This window comes from Rhinoraja longicauda, chromosome 13 (genome assembly GCF_053455715.1).
Source record: "Rhinoraja longicauda isolate Sanriku21f chromosome 13, sRhiLon1.1, whole genome shotgun sequence".
Taxonomy (NCBI): domain Eukaryota; kingdom Metazoa; phylum Chordata; class Chondrichthyes; order Rajiformes; family Arhynchobatidae; genus Rhinoraja; species Rhinoraja longicauda.
In genome coordinates this window covers 40,910,975-40,936,253 of record NC_135965.1, presented here as the reverse complement: position 1 = coordinate 40,936,253, position 25,279 = coordinate 40,910,975, and the positions used below count along the sequence as shown (strand labels likewise).

At 40.4% G+C, this 25,279-nt stretch overlaps 2 protein-coding genes and 1 long non-coding RNA gene across 4 annotated transcripts in view; 1 reads left to right on the top strand and 2 right to left on the bottom strand.

Annotated features, from left to right (window-relative positions):
- Positions 1–14,220, bottom strand: part of acsl3a (acyl-CoA synthetase long chain family member 3a) — a 63,583-nt gene extending 49,363 nt beyond the window's left edge. For both annotated transcript variants that reach the window (XM_078410833.1, XM_078410834.1), the window contains exon 1: positions 14,134–14,220. The gene's annotated coding sequence lies outside the window, so the exon portion shown is untranslated. The remainder of the gene's footprint in view (positions 1–14,133) is intronic.
- A 225-nt stretch (positions 14,221–14,445) lies between these two features.
- The window catches only part of LOC144599270 (uncharacterized), a 21,031-nt gene continuing 10,197 nt past the window's right edge, over positions 14,446–25,279 (top strand). Inside the window, exons 1-2 of the long non-coding RNA XR_013547985.1 lie at positions 14,446–14,553; positions 24,197–24,403. This is a non-coding gene — a long non-coding RNA (uncharacterized LOC144599270). The remainder of the gene's footprint in view (positions 14,554–24,196; positions 24,404–25,279) is intronic.
- The window catches only part of mogat3a (monoacylglycerol O-acyltransferase 3a), a 20,875-nt gene continuing 17,525 nt past the window's right edge, over positions 21,930–25,279 (bottom strand). The window contains exons 6-7 of the mRNA XM_078410045.1: positions 24,182–24,381; positions 21,930–22,189 (exon numbers count right to left, since the gene is read on the bottom strand). Of these exons, the coding sequence (XP_078266171.1) occupies positions 22,035–22,189; positions 24,182–24,381 (355 nt within the window). The 3' untranslated portion in view covers positions 21,930–22,034. The remainder of the gene's footprint in view (positions 22,190–24,181; positions 24,382–25,279) is intronic.

The following is a 25,279-nucleotide window of genomic DNA, read 5'->3' as shown; positions in this document are numbered from 1 at the left end:
TGCACCAATGTGAGAGTGGAGATGCCTTGCCCCAATTACAGCTCATGTGAGAACAAACTTGGAAAATTATCTTCCTATCAACTGCAAAAATATTGGTTCACCACATTAATCTCTGTCCTAAGAGCACAGGTTAAGCAGACAAGGCAATGTTCACCAAACTATGGAAGAATACAAAGATTTTAAAAGGGCTTGATGGGGTAGATGTAGAGTTAGTTGATGGTTCCCTAGAATTAGCGGTCAAAGCCTCAAAATACGCTTGAGGCCATTCAGGACAGGCGTGGGGGAAAAATCTTCACCCAGAGAAAGAGAAATCTTTGGAATTCTGCACCTAAGAATGCCTTGTAAGCTCAATTGACAAATAAATTCTAGCCAGATCAGATTTTTAAGATAGGGAATCAAGAGTTATGGGGTTAGTACAGGAAAGTGCCAAATTAAAAGCTATCATAATTTTATTCAATACTGAGCAGACCTGAGCAGGGGCATAACAAAATGGAAAACAAATGCATCTTGTAAAATTCTGCATTTTTGGCAAGTTATACTTTTCATATGTGAAAGAAAGAATATGGACTCATATTTACATTCTACCAAAAAAGTTCACTAATGTATAAAAGCTTCATGTGCAGTGTCATCATTACTCGCATCTTTAATTGACCATCAAAATGTGATAACTATTGTAATGACTTCTGAAAGAGTGCGTTTTAAGGAAGCAGCCTAAAGTTCAAAAAACAAAATTAAACGACTTGACAGATACATAGTTTATCTTTGCACAAATGATCAAAAGGTTTAGGTTTTGAAGAAAAACACGTGAGCAAAAGTCGAAAGTCACATCCCAAATGTTCCTGCAATGTGCTAGTGTTTTTCACACAGTACGATTTTGAAGTTTATGTACTTTGTCAATTTTATTCAAACCTTTCAGAAGTTTATCGTCAATAATCCATGGTGATTCTGATGTTAATTAATCTTGCAAATATACCAGGGTGGGTAAGGTGGGTATTGCTACAGATAAATACTTTCACTAACTTTGCCTTGCCAACCTTGTATTTTGATTTTTTTCTTATAGTGAGGGAGAGCTAACAAGTGTCAGGAGAGAATTATGTAGTAACGAGAGTAATGCAAAATGAATGCTCACAGTTCATTATAGTCTTCACAGTTCCAACACATATAACAACGCCAACATAGACCTCCATCACTGGCAAATTTCCTAGCTGGATAAAAATAACTGCTGGCATTGACTCAACATCATCAGCTTTTGTAGCGGTAGAAGTCAATAGGATTAAATACATCCATAACACATGAAATAGGCAGCACAAATAGACCCAAAACAAAACCATTAATTTTTTTGTGATATTCCAATATTCAGTGACTGGATTAGAAAATCTAAAACTGGTAAATTTAAGTAGTAAAATGGATTTGGGTGCTCTCAAGTACAAATCACTGAGTATTAACATGCCTTCCTGAATTGTTTGATGAACCTGCTGGCTGGCAAGGGAATTGGCTGAAATTACACGGTGCTTTGGCAAGATCATTCTGTGAACAGTTTTAATCATCACTAGACGGGTGTGGGCCCAGCAACCCTCCCCCAACTGACGACCAGTGGACCCGTTGCTGGCCGGGAAGTCTCCCCCGGGACCGTGGGCAGGCCAGGGGGCAGAGGAAGGGGGAGAGGGTACCACTCACCCCGGCCCTGGGCAGCCATCGCGAGCTGTGGACCCGTTGGGTGCAAACCTCTCCTGTAGCGGCAGCTCGACGGCGATGGCCATCTTCTTTGACCCTCTGCCGCCGCGCTGCACCACGGGAGGCAGGTCAGGCGCGGGGCACGCCGGGATGGGCGCCAGTCCTCCCGGCCCGGGAGGGGGGTGAGCGCATTTATTAAAGTTTATTAAGTTAATTGCTTTTAAAATGTAAGAAAACTTGATCAATCGAGACTGCAGGCAAATGGTGACTAGGGTGGGCCTAAAATTGTTGCGCTATCGTGTACCGTTTTGGCTGTATTTTGGGTATGTACAATCAAACTAACAAACTGACAAACAAACAAACAAACAGACAAGATGAGAGTTTTAGTTATATATAAATATAACTAAATATATTCAAAGAAAATATTCTTGCCTCGAGGCACTGCAACAAAAGTTCCCTAAAGTTGATTTCTGATTATGAGTGATCGCATAGAATAGGCCAATATCTGTTGGAGATAGAATCACAATGATTTCAATGAAATAAAATTCTTAGAAAATTAGATAAGACAGCTTGTGGGTGGTGAATCTCACTAAAGATCCATAACAGGAGACTGACTACTCAGAACTGAAAGGTGAAAAAACGGAAATGAAAAATAGATGGATGTTAATTATTTGAATTTATTAAACGCTGAAAGACTAAAAGTGCATAATTTGCTCAGTTAGAAATTGGACATATACCTAAAGGTTGTGCTGAGCTTCAGTGGAGCAGAGTCAGATCAGAGTCAGAATGAACTGGGGAATTAAATAATTAGAAGCTCAGAATCTTGTGGGAACTGAGGATATTACACAAGGCAGTCACAGCACTGTCTCCCCGTTGTAAAGGCTGTATTATAAGCATCAAACTGTATAAATTGCTGTATAATTGAAAGATGCAAGAAAATTACTGCTTATGATCATCCTGATTCTCCATTATTGAAAACAGTAACTCTCTTCAAATCTTTTGAACAATTTAACAACCCAAATTAGATCACTCCTCAACCCCTTATAAACTGAAATGATTCAATGACAGATTTATGTAGCATGCTCACAAGTTTGTCTTTAAATCAGCACAATATCCCTAACTCATTGCTAAGACTTGGAGAGAAATAGAGTGTATTCTCTTATGGCTCTGGATAATCTTATAAATTTCATCCGAGAAATATATAGGTTTAAAAAAAAGCCATTTAACTTCTAGAGGCTGCTCAATCGTTCAGTAAGATCATGTCTTTTCTTTATTCCACTTTACTGCCTGATCCAGCTAATCTTCAATTTTCTTCTGCTCCAAAAATCATCTGAGGTCTTGAATATATTCAATAATTCAGCACTCACAGCTCAGAGATAAATTATTCCAATGATTAATAGCCCATTGAGAACTTATTCCCAATTTCATATTTATGCTAAAATGTGCCGATTTTTGAATTTCTCCAATCCCCACACCTAAAGAGAAAAAATCTTTGATGTTTAGCCTATCAAGTTCGCTCAGAATGTAATTAAATTCTTCTAAACATCGACATTCTTCTAAACATCCATAAGCACAAGTCCAATTTTCTCAATCATTCCTCACAAGATATCTCTTTCATCCCAAGAATCAACCCATAAATCTTCTCTGTATATAATTTTCTTAAAGGTAAGGAAACTAAAATTGTATGCTGCCTTATAGGTGTAATTGCTCCAAAATCCTATACTTATAACAAAAATTCACTCACCACCTCACAGCCACTCGTGCACTAGGTCCTCATCCACAGGAATCTTTTGCTGCCATGCAACTCTAATGACCTCGAGATGAAGCCGAGATCCAACCCGTAAACTGCCCCAATTGTCTTCTGAAAATTACTGCAGCCAGAAACCCGTCAACCATTTCCACATCAGAGACATTGCGAGATAGATTGGTGCAAAAAAAAAGTTCAAGACGAATCAGGGGTGACACAGTGACACATCAGGTAGAGCTGCTACCACACAGCACCAGACACCCATGTTCGATCCTGACCTCGTTTGCTGTCTCTGCGGAGTTTGTATGTCACAGTGTCCATGCGGGTTTCCTCTGGCTGCTCCGATTCCCTCCCGCAGACCAAAGACATGCAGGTTGGTAGGTTAATTAACCTTTGTAAATTGCCCATACTATGTAGAAAGCGGATGAGATTGTGGGTAACATAGAACAAGTGTGAACAGGTTGCCATTGACCGGCATGAAATTAGTGGGCTGAACAGCCCTTTTCCATGCTGTATCTCTAAACTAAACTAAAACCTGTTTAAACAATTCTGATAAAAGTTAAAATCCAAATCATTTACCATTTTTTGAAATCGAATGAAACACAACACTATATGTTGCCAGTGTAACTGGCTCCTCAGCTCAGGAACTGCAGGTCGACTGCACAGTAATTCTGAAGTGGACTGGCTTGAAAATCTAGAATGAAATGACATGTGCACCACGGATCGTTCTTAGCATATCTTGTGCAATGTACTGTTTTTTTATTCTTCCCATCAAAATGCATCACTTCCCCAATCTCATTACATTCCAGCTGCCAGATTGTTGTCACATATCCAAAGCCCTCTGCAGGCTTTAACTTGTTCAGCATTTGTTTTCCCATTTATCTTTGTACCACCAAATTGATTATGATACTCTTCACTTTAGTTACTAAAGAAAATTATAAATATTTGAGACCCCAGGATTGATCCCCATCTCATCCCACCAGGTGCAGCTTGCCAACACTCCAAAGACGTACAGGTATGTAGGTTAATTGGCTGGGTAAATGTAAAAATTGTCCCTAGTGGGTGTAGGATAGTGTTAATGTGCAGGGATCGCTGGGCGGCACGGACTTGGTGGGCCGAAAAGGCCTGTTTCCGGCTGTATATATATGATATGATATGATAATGTGAATGTAGAGTGCAGATTTTTTTTAAATGCAGCGATTTGTTATCATGAAAGAAGGGGCTGGGGAGGAGGGGTGCAGATTCAGAGCAGTGTTCAAAGGGGATCGAATCACACGTGAAAGAACAAAAAAAGTAATAGGAAAGGTACAAGCAATGTAGTAACACGATAGCTCTTAAAAGAGCTCTTAAAAGAGCACTGAATTGTTTTTGTATCATTCTGATATTTTTCATCCTGGATGGTTTTGCTTTCATCAAACATAATTGAATTTTGGACAAAATTGTTTTGCAAAAAGCAGTATGTGTATTATAAATCCTGATGATCAAGTAATTTAATATATTTATATGTCTGCTATAAAGCTGAAGTAACTCACAGTGCCTCAGACTATGTATAAACACTGCTGTAATTTCTACTTGGTGAAACCAAAATGTATAAAAATACCCTTTAATAAAATCTAACAACGTGCACTTTAACCGCGTGATTTTTTTCTATTACAAATTTCAAATTGTGTACAAAGGCAAATAAATAAATGATGGGTCTTTGGCCCAAACATTATGGAAGGCACTAAGAATTTTCCGTGCCAACTCTTGCCTCAAAGGTTGTATGTTCAAAACCCAATCCAGAAATTTGCACACAGAATCTTGAGAATAGTTAAAGGATATTTACGTTAAGAAATAACTGAAATATGAAATTTTTTCATAAGTATTCAGACCCTTTACTCGGTACTTTTTTGAGGCACCTTTGGCAGCGATTACAGCCTCAAATCTTCTTGGGTATGACTCAGCAAGCTTGGCACACCTGTACTTGGGTAATTTCTCCGATTCTTCTCTGCAGTTCCTCTCAAGCTCTGTCAGGTTGGATGGGGAGCGTCTATGCACAGCTATTTTCAGGTCCCTCCAGAGAGGTTCGATCGGGTTCAAGTCCGGGCTCTGGCTGGGCCACTCAAGGACATTCACAGACTTGTCACGAAGCCAGTTCTGCGTTGTCTTGGCTGTGTGCTTAGGGTCGTTGTCCTGTTGGAAGGTGATCCTCTGCCCCAGTCTGAGGTCCAGAACGCTCTGGAGCAGGTTTTCATCAAGGATCTCTCTGTACTTTGCTCCGTTCATCTTTCCTTCAATCCCAACTAGTCTCCCTGTTCCTGCCGTTAAAAAGCATTCCCACAGCACGATGCTGCCACCACCATGCTTCACCGTAGATATGGTATTGGCCAGGGAATGAGTGATGCCACTTGGCATTCAGGCCAAAGAGTTCCATCTTGGTTTCATCAGACCAGAGAATCTTATTTCTCATGGTCTGAGAGTCCTTTAGGTGCCTTTTGGCAAATTCCAAGTGGGCTGTCATGTGCCTTTTACTGAGGAGTGGCTTCCGTCTGGCCACTACCATAAAGGCCTGATTGGTGGAGTGCTGCAGATATAATTGTCCTTCAGGAAGGTTCTCCCATCTTCACAGAGGAACTCTGGAGCTCTGTCAGAGTGACCATCGGGTTCTTGGGCACCTCACTGACCAAGGCCCTTCTCCCCCGATTGCTCAGTTTGGCCGGGCAGCCAGCTCTATGAAGAGTCCTGGTGGTTCCAAAGTTCTTCCATTTAAGAATGACGGAGGCCGCTGTGCTCTTCAGGACCTGCAATGCTGCAGAAATTGTTTTATACCCTTCCCCAGATCTGTGTCTTGACACAATCCTGTCTCGGAGGTCTACGGACAATTGCTTCGTCTTCATGGCTTGGGTTTTGCTCTGACATGCATTGTCAACTGTGGAACCTTATACAGACAGGTGTGCCTTTCCAAATCATGTCCAATCAATTTAATTTACCACTGGTGGACTCCAATCAAGTTGTAGAAACATCTCAAGGATAATCAATGAAAACAGGATGAACATAAGCTCAAATTTGAGTGTCATAGCAAAGGGTCTGAATGCTTATGTAAATATATTTCAGTTATTTCTTTTTAATTACTTTGCAAAATTTTCTAAACACCTGTTTTCGCTTTTTTATTATGGGGTATTGTGTGTAGATTGATGATAAAAAAAAGAATTTAATCCATTTTAAAATAAGGCTGTAACATAGCAAAATGTGGAAAAGGTGAAGGGGTCTGAATACTTTCTGAATGCACTGTATTTGTAGCATTTGTGGCCATGGCTATACTTTAAAACATCCATCTTGATTACAAAGTCAAAAATATTTTTGACACAATTACTCACTTATACAACCATTTTAAACAAGATGACATATTATATTTTGTAATACAAAAATCAATTTGACTTTCTAATAGATACAAATCTTCTCACACCTTACAAATCACTACCCATTTAATTCCTAGTATAATTTTAGAAAATCACAATTTTTGGGGTGTATATCAGCAAAAAAATGACTACAGATAAATTCTAAATGAACACTTTTAAACTAATTACGATACGATATGATACGACAAACTTTATTCATCCCCAGAGGGAAATTGTTCTGCCAACAGTCACAACGCAAAACAAGGTACACAAAAACTTGAAATTAAAAGTGAAAAAAAAAGGACAAAACTGTTGGCTGGCTGCTGTGTGCACATCGCCTAAACCGGAATGAACAAACGAACAAACGCAGACTTATCCCCTGGGCAGATGATTCTAAAACTACTGTGCTCCCTCCCTCCCTCCCTCCCCCATACCGGGTCCCCCTTTGTTCTCCCACCGTCCCCCACGCCAGGTCCTCCATTGTACTTCACGGTGGTCCCCCCACGCCAGGTCCTCCATTGTTCTTCAGTGGTCCCCCCATGCCGGGTCCCCATTATCTTTCCCCCCCACCATAAAAATTCAACTCCAATTAGAAGTATAAGCAACAATACTAATACTGAGAAGTTAAGGCAAACTGATAAAGCTCTGCAGAAGAATGTTATCATAAGAGGCTGTTATCAGGCAACTGAATCATCCTACCACAACCAGAGAGCAGTGCCGAACTACTATCTACATCTTTGGTGACCCTTGGATTATCCTTGATCAGATTTTGCTGACTTTACCTGCAAGAATAACGTTATTCCCTTATCATGTATCTATACACTGTAAATGGATAGATTGTAATCATGTTTTGTCTTTCTGCGGACTGGTTAGCACACAAAAGCTTTTCACTGTACACGTGACAATAAATTAAACTGAATCTGCAGTGAACTAATTTCAGTCTGACAAAACACATCCACAGACCACATCCAGTACAACTTGGTTGCAAGTTAGTTATGTGTTTTTTTAGACAGTTCATTTCCCAGAGTAAGGAGTCTCCAAAAGCTTGCAAACCAATGTGATGCATTCTGATTTTCCACATAGCTTCAAGAGGAATTGGGGCAAAGATCATCATTACATAACAACTAAGTGGATTAAGAGTGAACATGCAAGGTCAGAATCATCTCCTCTACTGGTTTTGATTGCCTGTGAGGATAAGAGGGAAATAATCCAGATGTCTTTCTTCCCTAATCATTTTATCGTTGCTTCCTCCAGAAGGCAGCAGGGAATAGGGAGGGTATATTCATTATTCCCCAGCACTTGACCTGTGCCATACTATCATTTTTGCATGTTTTTTAATATTTTTCTGCAAAAATCACGTGCATGCAATTTGTAAAACTAATGTGCTATGAGAATATCTATTTGATGCTGGATTAAAGACAAATCTGGTAATGCAATTATAATTTTTCTTTGGACGAGATACAGTGTGGAATAGGGCTCTTCGGCCCACCGAGACCGCGTCGACCATTCCACACACTACCACTATCCTACACACTAAGGACAATTTACAATTTTACGAAAGTCAATTAAGCTACAAACCTGTACATCTTTGGAGTGTGGGAGGAAACCAGAGCACCAGGAGAAAACCCGCATGGTCACATGGAGAACATACAAACTCCGTATAGACAGCACCCATAGTCAGGATCACACCAGGGAGTAAGGCAGCAACTCTACTGCTGAACGACTGTGCTGCCCCTAATGGATTATGGATGGACAATAAATTTGTACTTTCCCTGAAATGTTCACATCTCAGTAATGCAGTTATCCTTTGAACAGTGTGGAAGAGTACAAGTGCATTAGGCTGTTCATAACTCCACTAGTTAACAAATAGTTTAGCTTCCTCAAGGGCACTTTAATATGCAACAAAGTCATACAGCGGGAACTACTAACTTTAACTTTTACAGGTGCACCAGCGGCTTTGGGTGGTTAAAAGATTTAGGTTCATGGACCTTTTCCAACTGAGGATGCCTCAAATCAAACCATTCTTGTTTGACAAGCTGGAGATGAGAATTATCCAGTGGCCACCCTGGCCAGAGAGAAGATCGCAGGTGCACAAGAGTTCCACCTACAACTTCTAAATCCCTTGCTTGTTAATTACACAATCTCTACATGCATTCCTCACCCTTCATTGCAATGAATGAAATCTTTAAATAGTAAATTAAATACAACTCTTTATTGTAGCAAAGAAGGTACCACGATGGCACAGTAGTAGAGATGCTGCTTTACAGCGCTTTCAGCGCCAGAGATGCAGGTTTGATCCCGACTACGGGTGCTGTCTGTACGGAGTTTGTAATGTTCTCCCCGTGACCGCGTGGGTTTTTTCCGAGGCCAGTTTCCTCCCACACTCCAAAGACATAGGGATTTGTAGCTTATTTGGCTCAGTATAAATGTAAATTGTCCCTAGTGTGTGTGGGGTAGTGTCAATGTGCGGGGATCGCTGGTCGTTTCAGACTCGGTGGGCCGAAGGGCCTGTTTCAGCACTGTATCTCTAAACTAGCTATGCGAGTGTTCTCTAACCAGAGAAGACCAGTGTTTTGCTGAGAATACATCTGGAAGAACACACATACTTTGTATCTTCTTAGTTAAGCACACATTTGTCCTGCAGGCACTACACACAAAGTTCACTAGATATCTGAGAAGAAGCATGGAATGATTAAGCTTACACTCTCAGGAATCTGGAACTTAGGCACAATTGCATAAGAGAAACCCAATTTAGGAATGCAATGAGAGGGCCTTCTCAACTCTGGAACTGTCTACCCGAGAGACAGCAGATGCAAACTTTTGCAGGCCAAGATAAAATGATGGCCGGACTAAGGGCAATTCAGGCTTGAGGATCAGGTGTGAAATGGAGTCGAGGCTAAGATCAGATTAACCATGATCAAACTAAGTAGCGAGGTATGAAGAAAAAAAAGTAATTTTAATAAAACAGGAATGACCCAAACTATTCAATCAAAGATTCAGAGATCCACAAATCTGGAGGGCTTGAGTTATAAGGAGAGATTGGATTGGTTTGGACTTTACACTGCAATGGAGTCTGAAGGTAACCTCACAAAATCATGAGAGGCATAGGTCAGATGGATGGTTAAAATGTTCCCCCACTCCATCAGAGTAGAGGAGTCTAAAACGAGAGGGCAAGGGGTTTAAGGTGAGAACAGAAAGATTTAAAGTAGACCTGGAGGGGACAGGTTCGTTATATTATTTTAGAGGGCAGTGGGTACATTGAAAAGGCTGCTGGAGGAAGTGGTGGAGCCATGTACTATTACAGCGGTTGAAAAATGGTTGGACAGATTCTCAGATAGGAAATTTAAGTGGATATGGTCCAAACATAGGCAAATAGAACTAGTTCGAGTTGGCATCCCGGTCGACACGTACGAGTTGGGTCAAACAACCGTTACATTAGTGTATTGTCTATATTCGAGTTCTATATTAGATTCTCCACACCAATTCTTCAACAATTATTCTGATTGTTCCATTCTTTTTACATCTCAGTAGCTACAACAGAAGCAGTATGCAGCCTCCATGACAAACTCATCATTCATTTAAAAATTGGTTGAACTAACTTATATTACAGTAGAGGGCATTAATTTGCTAACTCAATTTATTTTACTCCAATTATGTACATTTAAAATTAATGCTGTTTTTTCCCCCTATTTGCAGCTATCACTGGAATTATTTTCATAATCTACATTTATGAAAATCTGTTTTTGGGTTGTATTTTAACAGGCAATCCCACATTGAACTCACCTTCGACAAACACCAGCATCTTTAGGTTATTCCATGTACATGCATAAATGTGGAAATCCCCACATTACTAGAAACTGTGGGCCACCCATTTCCAAACCATGTCCCAGCACTGCATTCCTGCCACTAACATGTACTTCCCTTTTCACTGCACTCTCATGCTTACCCTTATCCCAACTCTTTTACTTCATGCCCTCCCAAATACATCCAAGATAAAGCAGTGAGTCACAACACCACAACAATGTCTGACTGATGGGATAGCTCAAATACACAAACAAAGTTAGGTGACCTGCAGGGTGGATCTGCTGGCTGCAGGCATCTTCTGCAATGCAGGAACCTGGATTATAGCAATGCACATGCAAATAGCTACATAGTCCCGCAGCTGGTAGAGCTACTGCTGCACAACTCTAGAGACTCGGGTTGGATCTCAACTTTGGGTGCCGCATGTGTGGAGTGTGCCCAACCTCTGTGGGGATTTCATCGGGCGCTTCGATTCCCTCCCCTACCCCAAAGGAGGGTAATTAGCCTCTAAAATTGCCCCTAGCGTGCATGGAGTGTCAGCTGAACAGCAAAATCAAATTCAGACCCGATCGACCACTTTGCAAAATACCTCCATTCAATTCACGAGGTGACTCCAAGCATCACTTCTCAATCATACTCCAACCTCAACATCTTCAGACCCTGGCATCCTTCTAATAATATCCAATGCACGCTTTAGGTACAAAAACTGATCAGTTGACTTGGTACACTAAATTATACTATTTCAGATAACCAGCTTCTGTAGTTTGTGTCTGAATTAGCTGAATCTGATGAAAGTTCATTAATCAGTAACATTTTCCCTCGAACCAAAGATGCTGTGTGACGTGCTGAGTATCTCCAACATTTTCACTTTTTATGCAAGCTACGATACCTGAGCTGCAACAAAAGCATTGGACACCCCAATGGATTGGAATGGCTGCCGGAAAACTGTAGTTCAACACCTGAAGCACTAAATTCAATATTCTCCACTGCATTTTCACTTCTCTCTGAATGGTGATATTTGGATCCACATCTTGTGCCCTCACTAACTTCAAGCTATTGTTCTTTGAAAAAGATAGCCAACCCCACATTCTTTGCTCCGACAAGTTCGAAATAATTACAACACAAGTCCCATCAGGTCCAGATTGGCTCCAAACAGAGCACTCACATCAGTCCCATTTTCCACTCCTTTTTCCCTGTGGCCCTACAACTTATTTTCTCCAATGTTCTATGCAACTTCCTTTTGATCCTTTCGCAACTTAACCACACCTAGGAGAGCTTACAGTTGCCAATTAACCAGGCAGTACATCTTTGAGACGTGGGAGGGAAAGCTCAGCATGCAGCATAAATCAAGACAGTCACAGAGAGAACACAAAAACTCCACACAGCACATACGATTGAATTGGACTCAGTGGCAGTGATTCAAAAATGATAGTCACACATTTGTCCCTCAACAAGTAAATAATCATTACTGAAGCACCTCTGTTTTGCTAATAATGTTGTTCGGCAAACAAAAAGACGCGGTCGCCGGTCTGTAAATGACTAATTTGAGGATATAATAAGCTGACTCTTTTGTCCAACCACAAGCTCTCCACCACACTTGCCCAGAGCAGAATACCCTTGATCAAACTAAACATATTCTGGCCAATTCTCTCTCAGCAGAAGTTCTATGATCCGAGCACAAATTCATACCAGAATCAAACACCAAGAATAAATCCCCACACACAATTGCACAGCAGACCCATAAGAACACAAGGCTCACTCTCCAGCAATGTCATTAACCCCTCCACCCATCATGTCTTGCACTGCAAATACACGACAGGTCACATTATGTTTTTTCTGGGGGGGGGGGGGGTCCTTCTTAAATAGTACAGAGATATTCCTCTCCCTTTTAACTTCAACAGCTTATTTTAGTCCTGGTCCAGGACAATGAAAGAAGATTATCATCTTCGAAAATTAATTGTTTCTTCTTTAAAGCATTAGTTTTCAGTTTCTTTTAGGGGATGGGGGGGGGGGAGAAGAGAGAAGCTAGATGGTGCATGATGTACAAAACTAAGTGATCCTGCTCCATACTTGTAATGTATGGGACTGAACCTGACGGTAAAGGGACTGAAACTGACACAATGAAAAAGATAACAACATTTGTTTATGGAAGATTAAGTGGACTGAGCCTGAAGAAATTAAAAGGAATGAAACATTTACACTAGAGACACAAGATTCTAATTGCCTTGATAAGTAGACCCTTGAGTTTCTTCTGCCGTAGAACTGCAGAGGAAAATTATATACAAAAAATACAATTCAAATTTAAACAAAAACAAACCACGTATTAAAGTGTTACCTGGAATCCTGCAATTGTTTACATAGTGATTCCTGCTAGAAGTAGTCACTGATTATCTGACTAGGGTAGGTTAAAGGTCAGTTACTGCAAGCTTCAAATTGCTTCTTTTTTCTCAAATATATTGCCTTTTGCAGTCTTTCTTTCCACTGTTTGTGCTGGCTGATTCCCTGTGCCTATGATAACTGCTGCAAGCAAGAATTTCATTGTGCCTGTTCCTCTTTGTACAGGTGACAATAAACTCAACTATATATATATATATATATATATATATATATATATATATATATATATATCTCCACATCAAATCAATGTTCCTGTAAATATTTTCTGATATTTACACAGCATACATATTTTACACATTTATACTCAAACGTACTGATGATACCACATCCCAAATGAAACAGGCAAGTTCAGGTACTGCAAGCTTTAGTCTAATAGACACGTATTCCAGAGACTTCAAAAAGTCATTTAGGGAATTAAGTTAAAACTAATATCAGTAAAACAAATCCCCAAGGTCTTTGGATTGTTATAAGATTCCAGTAGGTTTATTAATATTTGTGAAAGGAAACAGTACACCTTGTCACCAGTAACAAACCATTAAGGATGATTGCATATATTAACTACAGATAATTCATTTTCACCTGTTAGTCCAAGCATCACCATCTCAAAGCGTTTAAAGAAGGGTAACAACTGTTAAGACTTGGATTACAGCAAATTTATAAAAGAACATGAAGAGACTTTAATCATCGCTCATCGCCTACCACCACTGCCTTAATTACAGGAGCCCAGGAAATCTCATGGTTCATTGCCTATTACTAATTTAATCGTGCAGTGAAGAGTGACGATTGCAATTCATCTCTCTCGTCTAGTTACAGCAGATATTCGAGGAGGGGGAGGAGGTGGCCTTTAGTGTGGCTGCAACATCTGGGTTAAATACCTGTAAAGGCGGCCCTAGGACGTCCTGAGCACAGAGGGAGGCAGCCAGCAGGCTGATATGGTGGTGGCCTACCCTACAGGACAAGTAACGCAGGTTCTACCCGGCAACGGCTTGATGGGAGTGGAGAGGTCACAGATTGTGAACCCTGAACGGAACCCTCGCCACAACCTCCTCGCAGTGACTCTGGGCCGCCGCTGGAGCCGCGCTCTCCCACCCCGAACACACGCACGCACTCCAATGCCCGAGCCCGGACCGCACTCACCGGTTCCTGCAGCCACCCCGTCGCCGCGCTCGGCCCAGGTCGCGCGCCTGCGCCGTTGGGCGGCGACGTCAGTGGGACCGACGGTTGGCGGAGGGCGATCCTGCGATCCGATTGGCGGAAGGTGAACCCGTGACCTGATTGGCGGGAGGCTGAACCCGTGACCTGATAGGTTGAGGCTGAACCCGTGACTTGATTGGCGGAGACTGAACTAATGACGAGCTTGACTGAAGGGTGGACTAGTGACGTGATTGGTGGGGGCTGAACCAACAATCTCATTGGCGGAGAGGCCGGTGATGCGTTTAAATCGGACGGTGGCGAGAGGTGCGGAGGGCGGGGACGGTTACGTGACGCGGGGGGGAGGGCGACGCCAGCGCCTGGCGACGGCTCGGCTCGACTCGGCCCGGCCCGGCCCCTCCCCCGGTGAGTCGGACACGCGCTGCTTTCCTTTGTCCCCCCTCCCACCTTGTTATCCCGCCAAAGGGGTCGATCTCTCATTGAGGGGCTGAGTCCAGTAGGGATATAACTTCCGATCTTAGCCAAGAGTGTTTTATGTCCCAGATAGAACAATTAAATTCTTACAGCAACACAACAGAATATGTGAACATAGTACACTGTAAACTAAACTAAATGAAAAACGAGAAAAAAATCAGTATGTGTATATATATAAACATATATATAATTATATATAATAAACGTATATGAACATATATATAATATAATGTATATAATATATATATACCACATCATGTATATATAATATATAAATATATTATGATATATATAATATATGATTATATTAACATATACATTATGATTTTTATGTATGTCAGCATGTGTATATATATAAATATATATATAATTATATATAATGAATGTATATGAACATATATATAATATAATGTATATAATATATATATACCACATCATGTATATATAATATATAAATATATTATGATATATATAATATGATTATATTAATCATACCCTAATTATACCCTATCCTTAATTATACCCTATCCTGGTTCAAATCTTACCTCTCTGACAGGCACCAGTTCATCTCTATCAACAACTGTAAATCCCCCACCGCTCCCCTCTCCCAAGGTGTCCCCCAAGGCTCAGTCCTTGGCCCCCTCCTCTTCATCCTCTACCTGTTCCCCCTTGGTCAATTAATCCGCCGTCATGGTCTCAACTTCCACTGCTTCGCCGATGATATCCAGCTCCTCATCTCCACCAAGTCAATCTCCACCACCACACACTCTACACTGACAAACTGCATCACTGAAATAAAATCTTGGCTTCAATCAAATTTCCTCAAACTCAACTGCAACAAATCTGAAATCATCATCATTGGTCCAAAAACGCTCACCAAATCCACCCAAAACTTCATCCTCAATATTGATGGTCTCCCAGTATCCACCTCCCCTCACATCCGGAATCTTGGAATCATCTTTGATCAAACCCTCTCCTTCGACAAACACATCAAACACATCACAAAGACAGCCTTCTTCCACCTCAAAAACATTGCCCGTCTCCGTCCATCCCTCTCCTCCACAGCTGCAGAAACCCTCATCCACGCCTTCATCACCTCCCGTCTGGACTACTGCAACAGCCTCCTCTATGGCGCACCCTCAAAAATCATCAGTAAACTTCAATACATTCAAAACTCCGCTGCCCGTCTACTCACCCACACCCCGATCCGTGACCATATCACCCCCGTCCTTTACAAACTCCACTGGCTCCCCATCCCCCAGAGAATCCAGTACAAAATCCTCCTCATGACCTACAAAGCCCTCCATAACCTGGTCTCATCCTACCTGACTGACCTCCTCCACAGGCACACTCCCACCTGCACCCTCCGCTCTGCTGCTGCCAATCTCCTATCCCCCCCCCAATCCGGACCAAACTCAGATCCTGGGGGGACAGGGCTTTCTCCATCGCTGCTCCCACCCTATGGAACTCACTACCCCAAACCGTCTGAGACTCCTCCTCACTCACCACATTCAAAACATCACTGAAGTCTCACCTGTTCAGTACTGCCTTCAACCACTGAAGGTCACCTCACCTTCTGTCTCCTTTCTCTGTTCGTTTACTTATTTATCTATTTATTCACTTCCCTATGTTCTTTAAATCCCTGTAAAGCGTCTTTGAGTGTATGAAAAGCGCTATATAAATGTAATACATTATTATTATTATTATATATATACATACTGATTTTTCCCCTCGTTTTTCATTTAGTTTAGTTTACTATGTTCACATATTCTGTTGTGTTGCTGTAAGAATTTAATTGTATATAATTATATATAATAAATATATGTGAATATATATATGTATATAATATAATGCATATATAATATATATAATGGACATATATTATGTGATATATATATATATATACTATGATTATATATATACACATATATATTTTATATATTTTTTTTTAAATATAAACAAACACTAATAGTGCAAAAAGACAAAACCAATGCCCCCAAGTCTATGTAGTTCAGAGCTTATTCGGAGGTTGCAGTGATGGCTGTAGCAAAGAAGCTGCTCCTAAACCTGGACGTTACATAGACTTGGGGGCATTATTTTTGTCTTTGCACTATTATTGATTGTTTATTTGTCTGATTATATATACATATATATATATATATATATATGAGTTCAGTTTAGTTTGTGGTCACATGTATCGAGTTACAGTGAAAAGCTTTGTTGTGTGCTAACCTGTCAGCAGAAAGACAATATTACAGAGAGGTGATAGCTTGTATTTCAACACTGGGCAATCTTGCTCTCATGTTAGCCATCAGTTTCCAGCAACCTTGATGTCTCAGCCAATCGCAGACTCGTGATCAAGACTCCAGGCGCCATTTCCTAAGACATCATGCTCAGTACTGCACTGATGGTCTTTCACGGCACAAGTTTCAAAATAACTCTCACGATCAGATACTTTAAAATTGTTGACATTGATTTAAGTAATAGACATTTAGTTAAATATTAAAAGGCATAGGCTACTAATATAAACAAGGAACTACAGATGCTTGTTCATTAAAAAACACACAAAGTTCTGGAAGCTAATCAGTGAGTCAGGCAGCATATCTAGAAAACCGATAGGTGACATTTCGGTTCGAGACTCTTCTTCAGACTGAGCCTAGTCTGATACTGTTAATTATAAAGGACAAGTTAAACAAAAACAAACAAATTACCTTTTAATGAAAGTTGGGATCCACATTCAAATGAACAAAGCCAAATTACCTGCCTCAACAAACCAAGGAGCCAAAACCAAACAACATGTATCCATCCCTCCAACTCAGTCGGTTGTGAAATAACCCAAGGTTCAATTGTGAATCTAGAGGAAGAGTGGGTGATCTGATGTGCCTGCACCTGACGTCCAGCTCTATCAGTACTGCAGGTGCAGATGTCCAGAATGCAATGACATTGTGCAGTTTTGAGAGGTACCTGCACTGGGCCACTGGTTGCTGTTAATGCCATAACCTCAGAATAAAAGGACGTACCTTTAGAAAGGAGATGAGAAGGAATTTATTTAGTTAAGAGTGTGGTGAATCGGTGGAATTCATTCCCGCAGACAGCTATGGAGGTCAAGTCATTGGATATTTTTAAGGCGGAGAATTACAGGTTTTTGATTAGTAAAGGTGTCAGGGGTTATGGGGTGAAGGCAGGAGAATGGGGTTGAGAGGGAAATAATGGCGGAGGACACTTGAACGGCCAAATGCCCTTATTCTGCTCCTAGAACTTACGAACTGGACTTCCCTGTAAGAGCACCATCTGCAGCTGCACCAGGTAAGTAACTGAAAGCTTATGTGAGAATTCCCTATAGGAATCTCACTGTGATTTCCAAATGAGCCTGTGATATGATGAAATCCTTTCATTGAGATTTAAAACGCGCCCAAACATGCAGTTCCGAGCTGCTCAGCCATGAGCTGCTGCCAACATTGACCTCATAGTGCCTAGCAATCTATGCCTCACCCAACAAACTAGCTAACGTATCTTGACTATCACATTGATATAGAAAAACATTTTTGGAACATTATTTGCTTTCTTCACATTAGAAGACTAAAGAAAACTTTTGTAACTAATGAAAATTCTCAATTTTTTCTACATGGTCATTATAAAATTGGATTCTATGTTGCAATTGGATTGCAAATTGCACTCCAGTCATAAAATTGGATTGTATGTTCAGCATTATTATTAGTGACAATTTAGCATTGGGTGGCTCAATCCCACACACGTGGCTCGTTGATGAATTTGAAATGGCCGTCATCGAAAATGTACAGCGCCCTCCATACTATTACAAATCTCAAATTGTGGAGTACAGAGGCAAATAAATAAATGACGGGTCTTTGTCCCAAACATTATGGAGGGCACTGTATATTGGTCTTCATATTAACTTCACACAAGAATAGGTTTACAGCGAAGATAGACACAAAAAAGCTGGAGTAACTCAGCGGGACAGGCAGCATCTCTGGAGAGAAGGAATGGGTGGTCGAGACCGAAGAAGGGTCTCGATCCGAAACGTCATCCATTCCTTCTTTCCAGAGATGCTGCCTGTCCCACTGAGTTACTCCAATTTTTTTTGTCTATCTTCAGTTTAAATCAGCATCTGCAGTTCCTTCCCACACAATAGGTTTATAGCCGTCACTATCACAGCGCGAATGGAGACTGCTGTCAGTCTAAGCTTAAATTTCTTCCTATGCTCTTCGCACCCATCCTTGAGATCATCTGCAAGCAAACAAGGCTACTAGACCATATTTTATCAGGAGCAAGTTCCTTCGAGCTGACTATGAGTCACTGTGTTCTCTTATTGACAACATAAACAAATTTAGTTTAATTTAATTTACCAATACGGCATGGAAACAGGTGCTTTGGCACAACGAGTCCACACTGGCCAACAATCACCCATACACTAACCTGCACACTAGGGACTATTTACTGAAGCGAATTAACCTACAAATCTGCACGACTTTGGCATGTGGGAGGAAACCGGAGAAAACTCATGTGGTCACAGGGAGATCATACATTCTCGGTAGACAGCACCCGTAGTCAGGATCAAACCCAGCTCACAGGAAATTTAAACCCCGTTAATGAGAAAAATGAGAAAGAAAAAAGGGATATGCATATGTTGGTTAGCATATAATTGGAGAAAATACAAAAATCCAATTTTAAGGACTTGATAACGGGACACTTGGAGAATCACAAAGCATGCAACAATGTGGTTTTATGATAAGCAAATCATACAGTCATAGAGCTGTACAGCACAGAAAAAGGCCCTTCAGTCCAACTCATCCATGCTGACTATGATGCTATCTACCTGAATCCGATTTGCCTGCATTAGGTCCATATCCCTTTACAGCTTTCCTTTCCAAGTCCAAAAGTGTTTTGAGCATTGTAATTGTTTTGCTTCTGTCACTTTTTCTAACTGCTTTCCTCATTTAACCACCACCTTCTGGGTTGTAAAACAAATCCCTCAGAATGCCATTACATTGTTTTGCACTCACCTTAAAACTGTGCCCTCGAGTTCCAAAATCCCTTATGCTGGGAAAAAGACTGTCTTTCTATCCTTTCTATGCCCCTAAGGATCTTGTAAACCTCCATATTAGTTCGATTAAATACTTGTCAGGTATTTTTAATTGCAAAATAGGGAAATTGCTGCAGAAACAATCCAATCCAAATAGGAATAATTGAAATGATTTTGAGTTTATTTAATAAAATGAATATTGGGAATGTTTTGCGGAATGAACTTTAGTTACAGATTAACTTACAGGTTTAAACAGACTTGAATATTTTACAGAATTTAAAAATATATATTTTACAGTAACAATATCCTTAGAATGAAATGAAACAAGATCTGCCATATAAACTTAACAGTAACTTTACATGATTTATTTTAAACATTAAATTTTCTAGTTTTTTATGAAAATACTTACAACGATGTCATTCTCTTTCTTTCACCGTTTATTTTGAAACAGCTACTTCGACTTCAATTTGACAAATGATTAAATGTGAGTTCTTCATACTGATATGATACATTTAAAAAATACACCAAGTCTTTGGATTTTAATTTCATGAGGTGATAAGGTAACAGTCAGACACTATGATGTGGACAGAGATATTCTTTTATGGCACATGAATGGTTGTATTGTGTTTAGTTTAGTTTAGAGATACAGCGCGTAAACAAGCCCTTTTGGCACACCGGGTCTGTGCCGACCAGCGATTCCTGCACATTAACACTATCCTATACCCACTAGGGACAATTTACATCTACCAAGCCAATTAACCTCAAAACCTTTACATCTTTGGAGTGTGGGAGGAAACTGAAAATCTCGGAGAAAACCCACACTGGTCATGGGGAGAACGTATAAACAGTGCCCGTAGTCAGGATTGAACCGGGTCTCCGGCGCTGCATTCGCTGTAAGGCAGCAACTCTACTGCCGCGCCACCGTGCTGCCCTAAGATTCGCTTGATTAAAAAGTGGGGATTTCTTGCAATAGTTAAACTTCTTGCATCTACTGTCACCTGAACAATATTTTGATACATATTTTCTATCCGTAACTTAATAATAATTAATCAGAAGTTCTTTGCAATGGGCAATGTGATTTTAAAATTATTCTGCAGTAAACATTTAATCTCAATTTCAGCTAATAACATGGTGCAAACATTAAATACATTTTACACATGCGAGCTTCTGAAGTGTGACCTTGGAAAGGAATATCTCTCTAGTTAATACTTGTAAAGTGCTGTTCATCAAATACTCACATACACAGATCTTATACCAGTCTTTCTACATTAGTATTTTGTGGTGAACATACATCGATCAGCCAAAACATTATGACAACTGACAGGCAAAGTGAATAACATTGATTATCTTGTTACAATGGCACCAGTCAAGGGGTGGGATATGTTAGGCAGCAAGTGAACAGTCAGTTCTTCAAGTTGATGTGTTGGATGCAGGAGAAATGGGCAGGAGTAAAGACCTGAGCGACTTTGACAAGGGCCAAATTGTTATGGCCAGATGACTGGGTCAGAGCATCTCTGAAACCGCAAGGCTTGTGGGGTGCTCCCAGTCAGCAGTAGTGAGTACCTACCGACAGTGGTCCGAGGAGGGACAAACCACAAACCGGTGAAAGGGTGTTGGGCGCCCAAGGCTCATCGATGCGCGAGGGCAACGAAGGCTATCCCGTCTGGTCCGAACCGACTGTGGGAAGACGACAAGCCGGTGGAGGGAGTGTGATGCTCTGGGCAATGTTCTACTGGGAAACCCTGGGTCCGGACATTCATGTGGACATCAATTTGACACATTTAGGTGTCACACACCTAAATATTGTTGCAGACCAGGTACACCCCTTCATAGCAATGGTATTCCCTGATGGCAGTGGCCTCTTTCAGCAGGATAATGCGCCCTGCCACACAACATACTTTGTTCGGGAATGGTTTGAGGAACATGAAGAAGTGTTCACGGTGTTGCCCTGGCCTCCAAATTCTCCAGATTTCAATCCGATTGAGCATCTGTGGAATGTGCTGGATCGACAAGTCCGATCCACAGCGGCTCCAGCTCGCAACTTACAGGACTTGAAGGATCTGCTGCTAATGTTTTGGTGCCAGATACCACAGTACACCTTCCAGGGTCTTGTAGAATCTATGCCTCTGTGGGTCGGCGCTGGTTTAACGGCACACGGAGGACCAACAGCATATTAGGCAGGTGGTCATAATGTTTTGGCTGATTGGTGTAGAATTGTTAAATCATGTTGAGCATTACTGCTAATGAGAGTGTAAAATGGTCTTCAATATGATTCAATGAATTGGGATTCATCTGTAACTAAGTACTCAATAGCTCAAACCATCCAGCATGACTGGATTTGCTTGTTAATTCAGGTGCTCAAACGTGAAATTCAACTGAAACATAGATGTTCTGCTTCTGGAATTCCATAATGACCTTTATTTTCTTCAAATAATTCATTTAATGCCTCAATGTATTTGTCATGCAGTGCTTCAATCTCTTGGTTTGAAGGGGTGTGGTTCTGTTCCACAACAATTGGCTTTCCCACTGTAAAACAAAAGGAGCATTAATCACAAGTAATAATTCAGGTCCTGTCACTTTCCAGATTCTTCTGTGAGACAACTTTTTCTCAGAAAAAAAAATCCATCTCCATTATTTTAAAAGAGAACAGCATTAAATATATATTTTTAATCAATGGTTCCTTTCTAAAGCTATATCAAAAAAGTAAATTCTGCCATTTCTGAAAATGTTTACATTTAAATTGAAACGGATTGATTTCAGTTCCTTTTTTATATTTATTTAATTTGGTAGTACAAAGAATCCTGATTTCATTTTGCCATTCCATTAGCTCGATAAACATGTCCCTCATTTTAGAAAGCAGCCCAAAACATCAGCAATATGATCGATCCCATAAATGATCAGAATGATTGTTGAATGTTAACAAAACATCCATGATTTGTTTTGCTGCCTTTCAACAATTGAGAATGGACTTTGTGTTGAACTCCATTTAGCATCCAGCATCCTCCTGAACCGAAACCTCTGCCTCATGTGTAATCCTGAATCAAACAGGAGGCAGACGTTTTGGGTTCAGGAGGATGCGAGGTGCTCAACTGATATAGAATGCCCAATTAATATCGGGTTGTAGAAAGATAGTCTTCCTGTTTTCATGTGACACAGGTAAGCTATATTAAAAATATGGGAGTGAAGAAATCAAGTCCTTTGCACCATTTAGAGAGCACCTTTGGGCGTCTCGATTAAGGTGATGGTGGTTCACATTTTACTGAACTTCCTCTGGCATGTCCACTTTTAATCTCACTGACCTTTCATCTGAAAGAAAATGCTGCCTTGCAACTTTCAGGAATTCCAGGCAGACAAAAGCGTGATTATGAGTAGATAAGGGAACCAGCATTCTATCTCCTTAACCAACAAGGTTTAAGGATTCAAAAAAGTTTAGTTTAGTTTATTATCACATGTACCAAGGTACAGTGGAAAGCTATTTGTTGCGTGCTAATCAGTCAGCAGTATGACTATGCATGTTTACAATCGCGCCGTCCACAGTGTACAGCTACATGACAAAGGGAATAACATTTAGTGCAAAATAAAGTCCAGTAAAGTCCGATTAAAGGTAGTAAATTAAATTTAGATTAAAGAGAAAGGAACAATGGAGAAAACAGAATAAATTAATGTCAAATTCGATGGACAAAGGGCAATAAATAAAATTTATAATATAAATTTCAATTGGTACTTTCTTGGGCTAAGATGTTAAGTTGCAAATCACGAAATCTGTGGCAATTTGCAACGGAGAAGTCTTTCCTTACTGTTATTGGATCAATTGCTCATCAATAATGGCAATCGACATTAAACTTGTCACTTATAAACTTGTTATTGTGTTACCAAATTTCGAATGAAAACTTGAACAACAGAAACAAAAGCAAATACATTTTTTACAAAATAAAATCAGAAAAAGCTGGAAGCAGCCAGCAGGTCAGGTAGCATCTGAAGGGAAAGAAACGAGTTTAATGTTTCAAGTTAAATCCCTTGATCATATTCTGCCTCATCTATCAATCATTTTCAGCCTTTTTACGATTTTATTTTGGGTTTCCAAAATCTGCAGCTTATTGATTTTAAATTCTTTCCCATCTATTATCTTCTATGGGGTAACATTACAATGTTTGCATGAATTAAAACAGCTATGTCCAACAATGAATTCCAGCATTGAATAGAAGTCAAATACACCTGACCACATTTTCACAAAAATGCCCAATAATTTCCTGGCAGCTGGAATATAATCATCTCCATTCCTTAGATGCTTATCTTGATGGACAAAGAGAATCAATTATAACTATTAAAGGTTTTTCCAAGTTTGTCAAGCTCTCCTGGGGAAAGAGAGCAATGTGAAAATATGTGCATTGATTAACTGGCACCAAAAATTACAACTTGGGTGCACATAAAACTTTTCGCACCAAATTCTGCTCGATTTAAAGTTTAAAAAAATACATAAGTCAACTATTGGCAATATCTTCTGACATTTGCTCATACCTATTGTGTAAATAGGTTTCCGAAATGGTAGCAGCCCGAAGTTGTACTGGAAGACACCCCTGGCATGAAACAGTGGCAGTGCAAATCCCATGATCTTCTGTAATCGCTCTTGGATTGTTCGAAGAGTTGACCCTTTGGGATTGTTCACCTGATTAAAAAGTTCATTTTCCCCGAAGGAAAAGACTGGAACCAGATGTGCCCTAAAGAGAGGTGACAATTAAGGTACATGCAGATATTTCTGATTCAGTCATTGAAACTTCACCTCATGCAAATTAATATACAGGCAGAATGCATAATACACCTCACCCAACAGAAAGCACAAGATAAGGTTCAGGGGTAAAACTTGGTTCTCTCGATGGCATTATACAATAAAATAATAATAAAAAATACATAGATTAGATTATCTCTTGGGTTTAGTGATGTTGTTCAGACTCACACTGGCCTGTGCAATTTAAATGCAGAAATAAGCCCGCTTTCTGAGACTGAATGGTTCCAGGGATGAAGGATTTCAGTTTATGAGAGAGAATCTGGTTTGTTCTCCGTAGAGCATCAAAATCGGCGTTCAATACCATCATCCCCTCCAAGCTGGTTACCAAGCTCATGGAACTGGGTCTCTGCGCATTCCTCTGCAACGGGGTCCTCGACTTCCTCATCTACAGACTACAGTCTGTTTGAATTGGCAGAAACACTTCTTCCTCATTAACAATCAGTAAGAGAGCACCTCAAGGCTGTGTGCTCAGCATCCTGGTCTACTCACTCTATATTCATGACTGTGTAGCCGGGCACAGTGCGAACTCCATCTTCAAATTCGGCGACGACACCACCGTTGTTGGACGAATTACAGATGGTGATGAGTCAGAGTATAGAAGTGAGATCGACCGATTGGCCAAATGGTGCCAGCACAACAACCTGGATCTCAATATCAGTAAAACCAATGAACTGATTGTGGACTTTGGAAGAGGAAAGATGAGGACCCACAATCCTGTTTATATGTGTGTGTGTGTACTGGTGGGTATGTGTATATATACACACTGATCTTTTTTTTCTCTCTCGTTTATCATATTGTTTACAGTGTACTATGTTTACCTATTCTGTTGT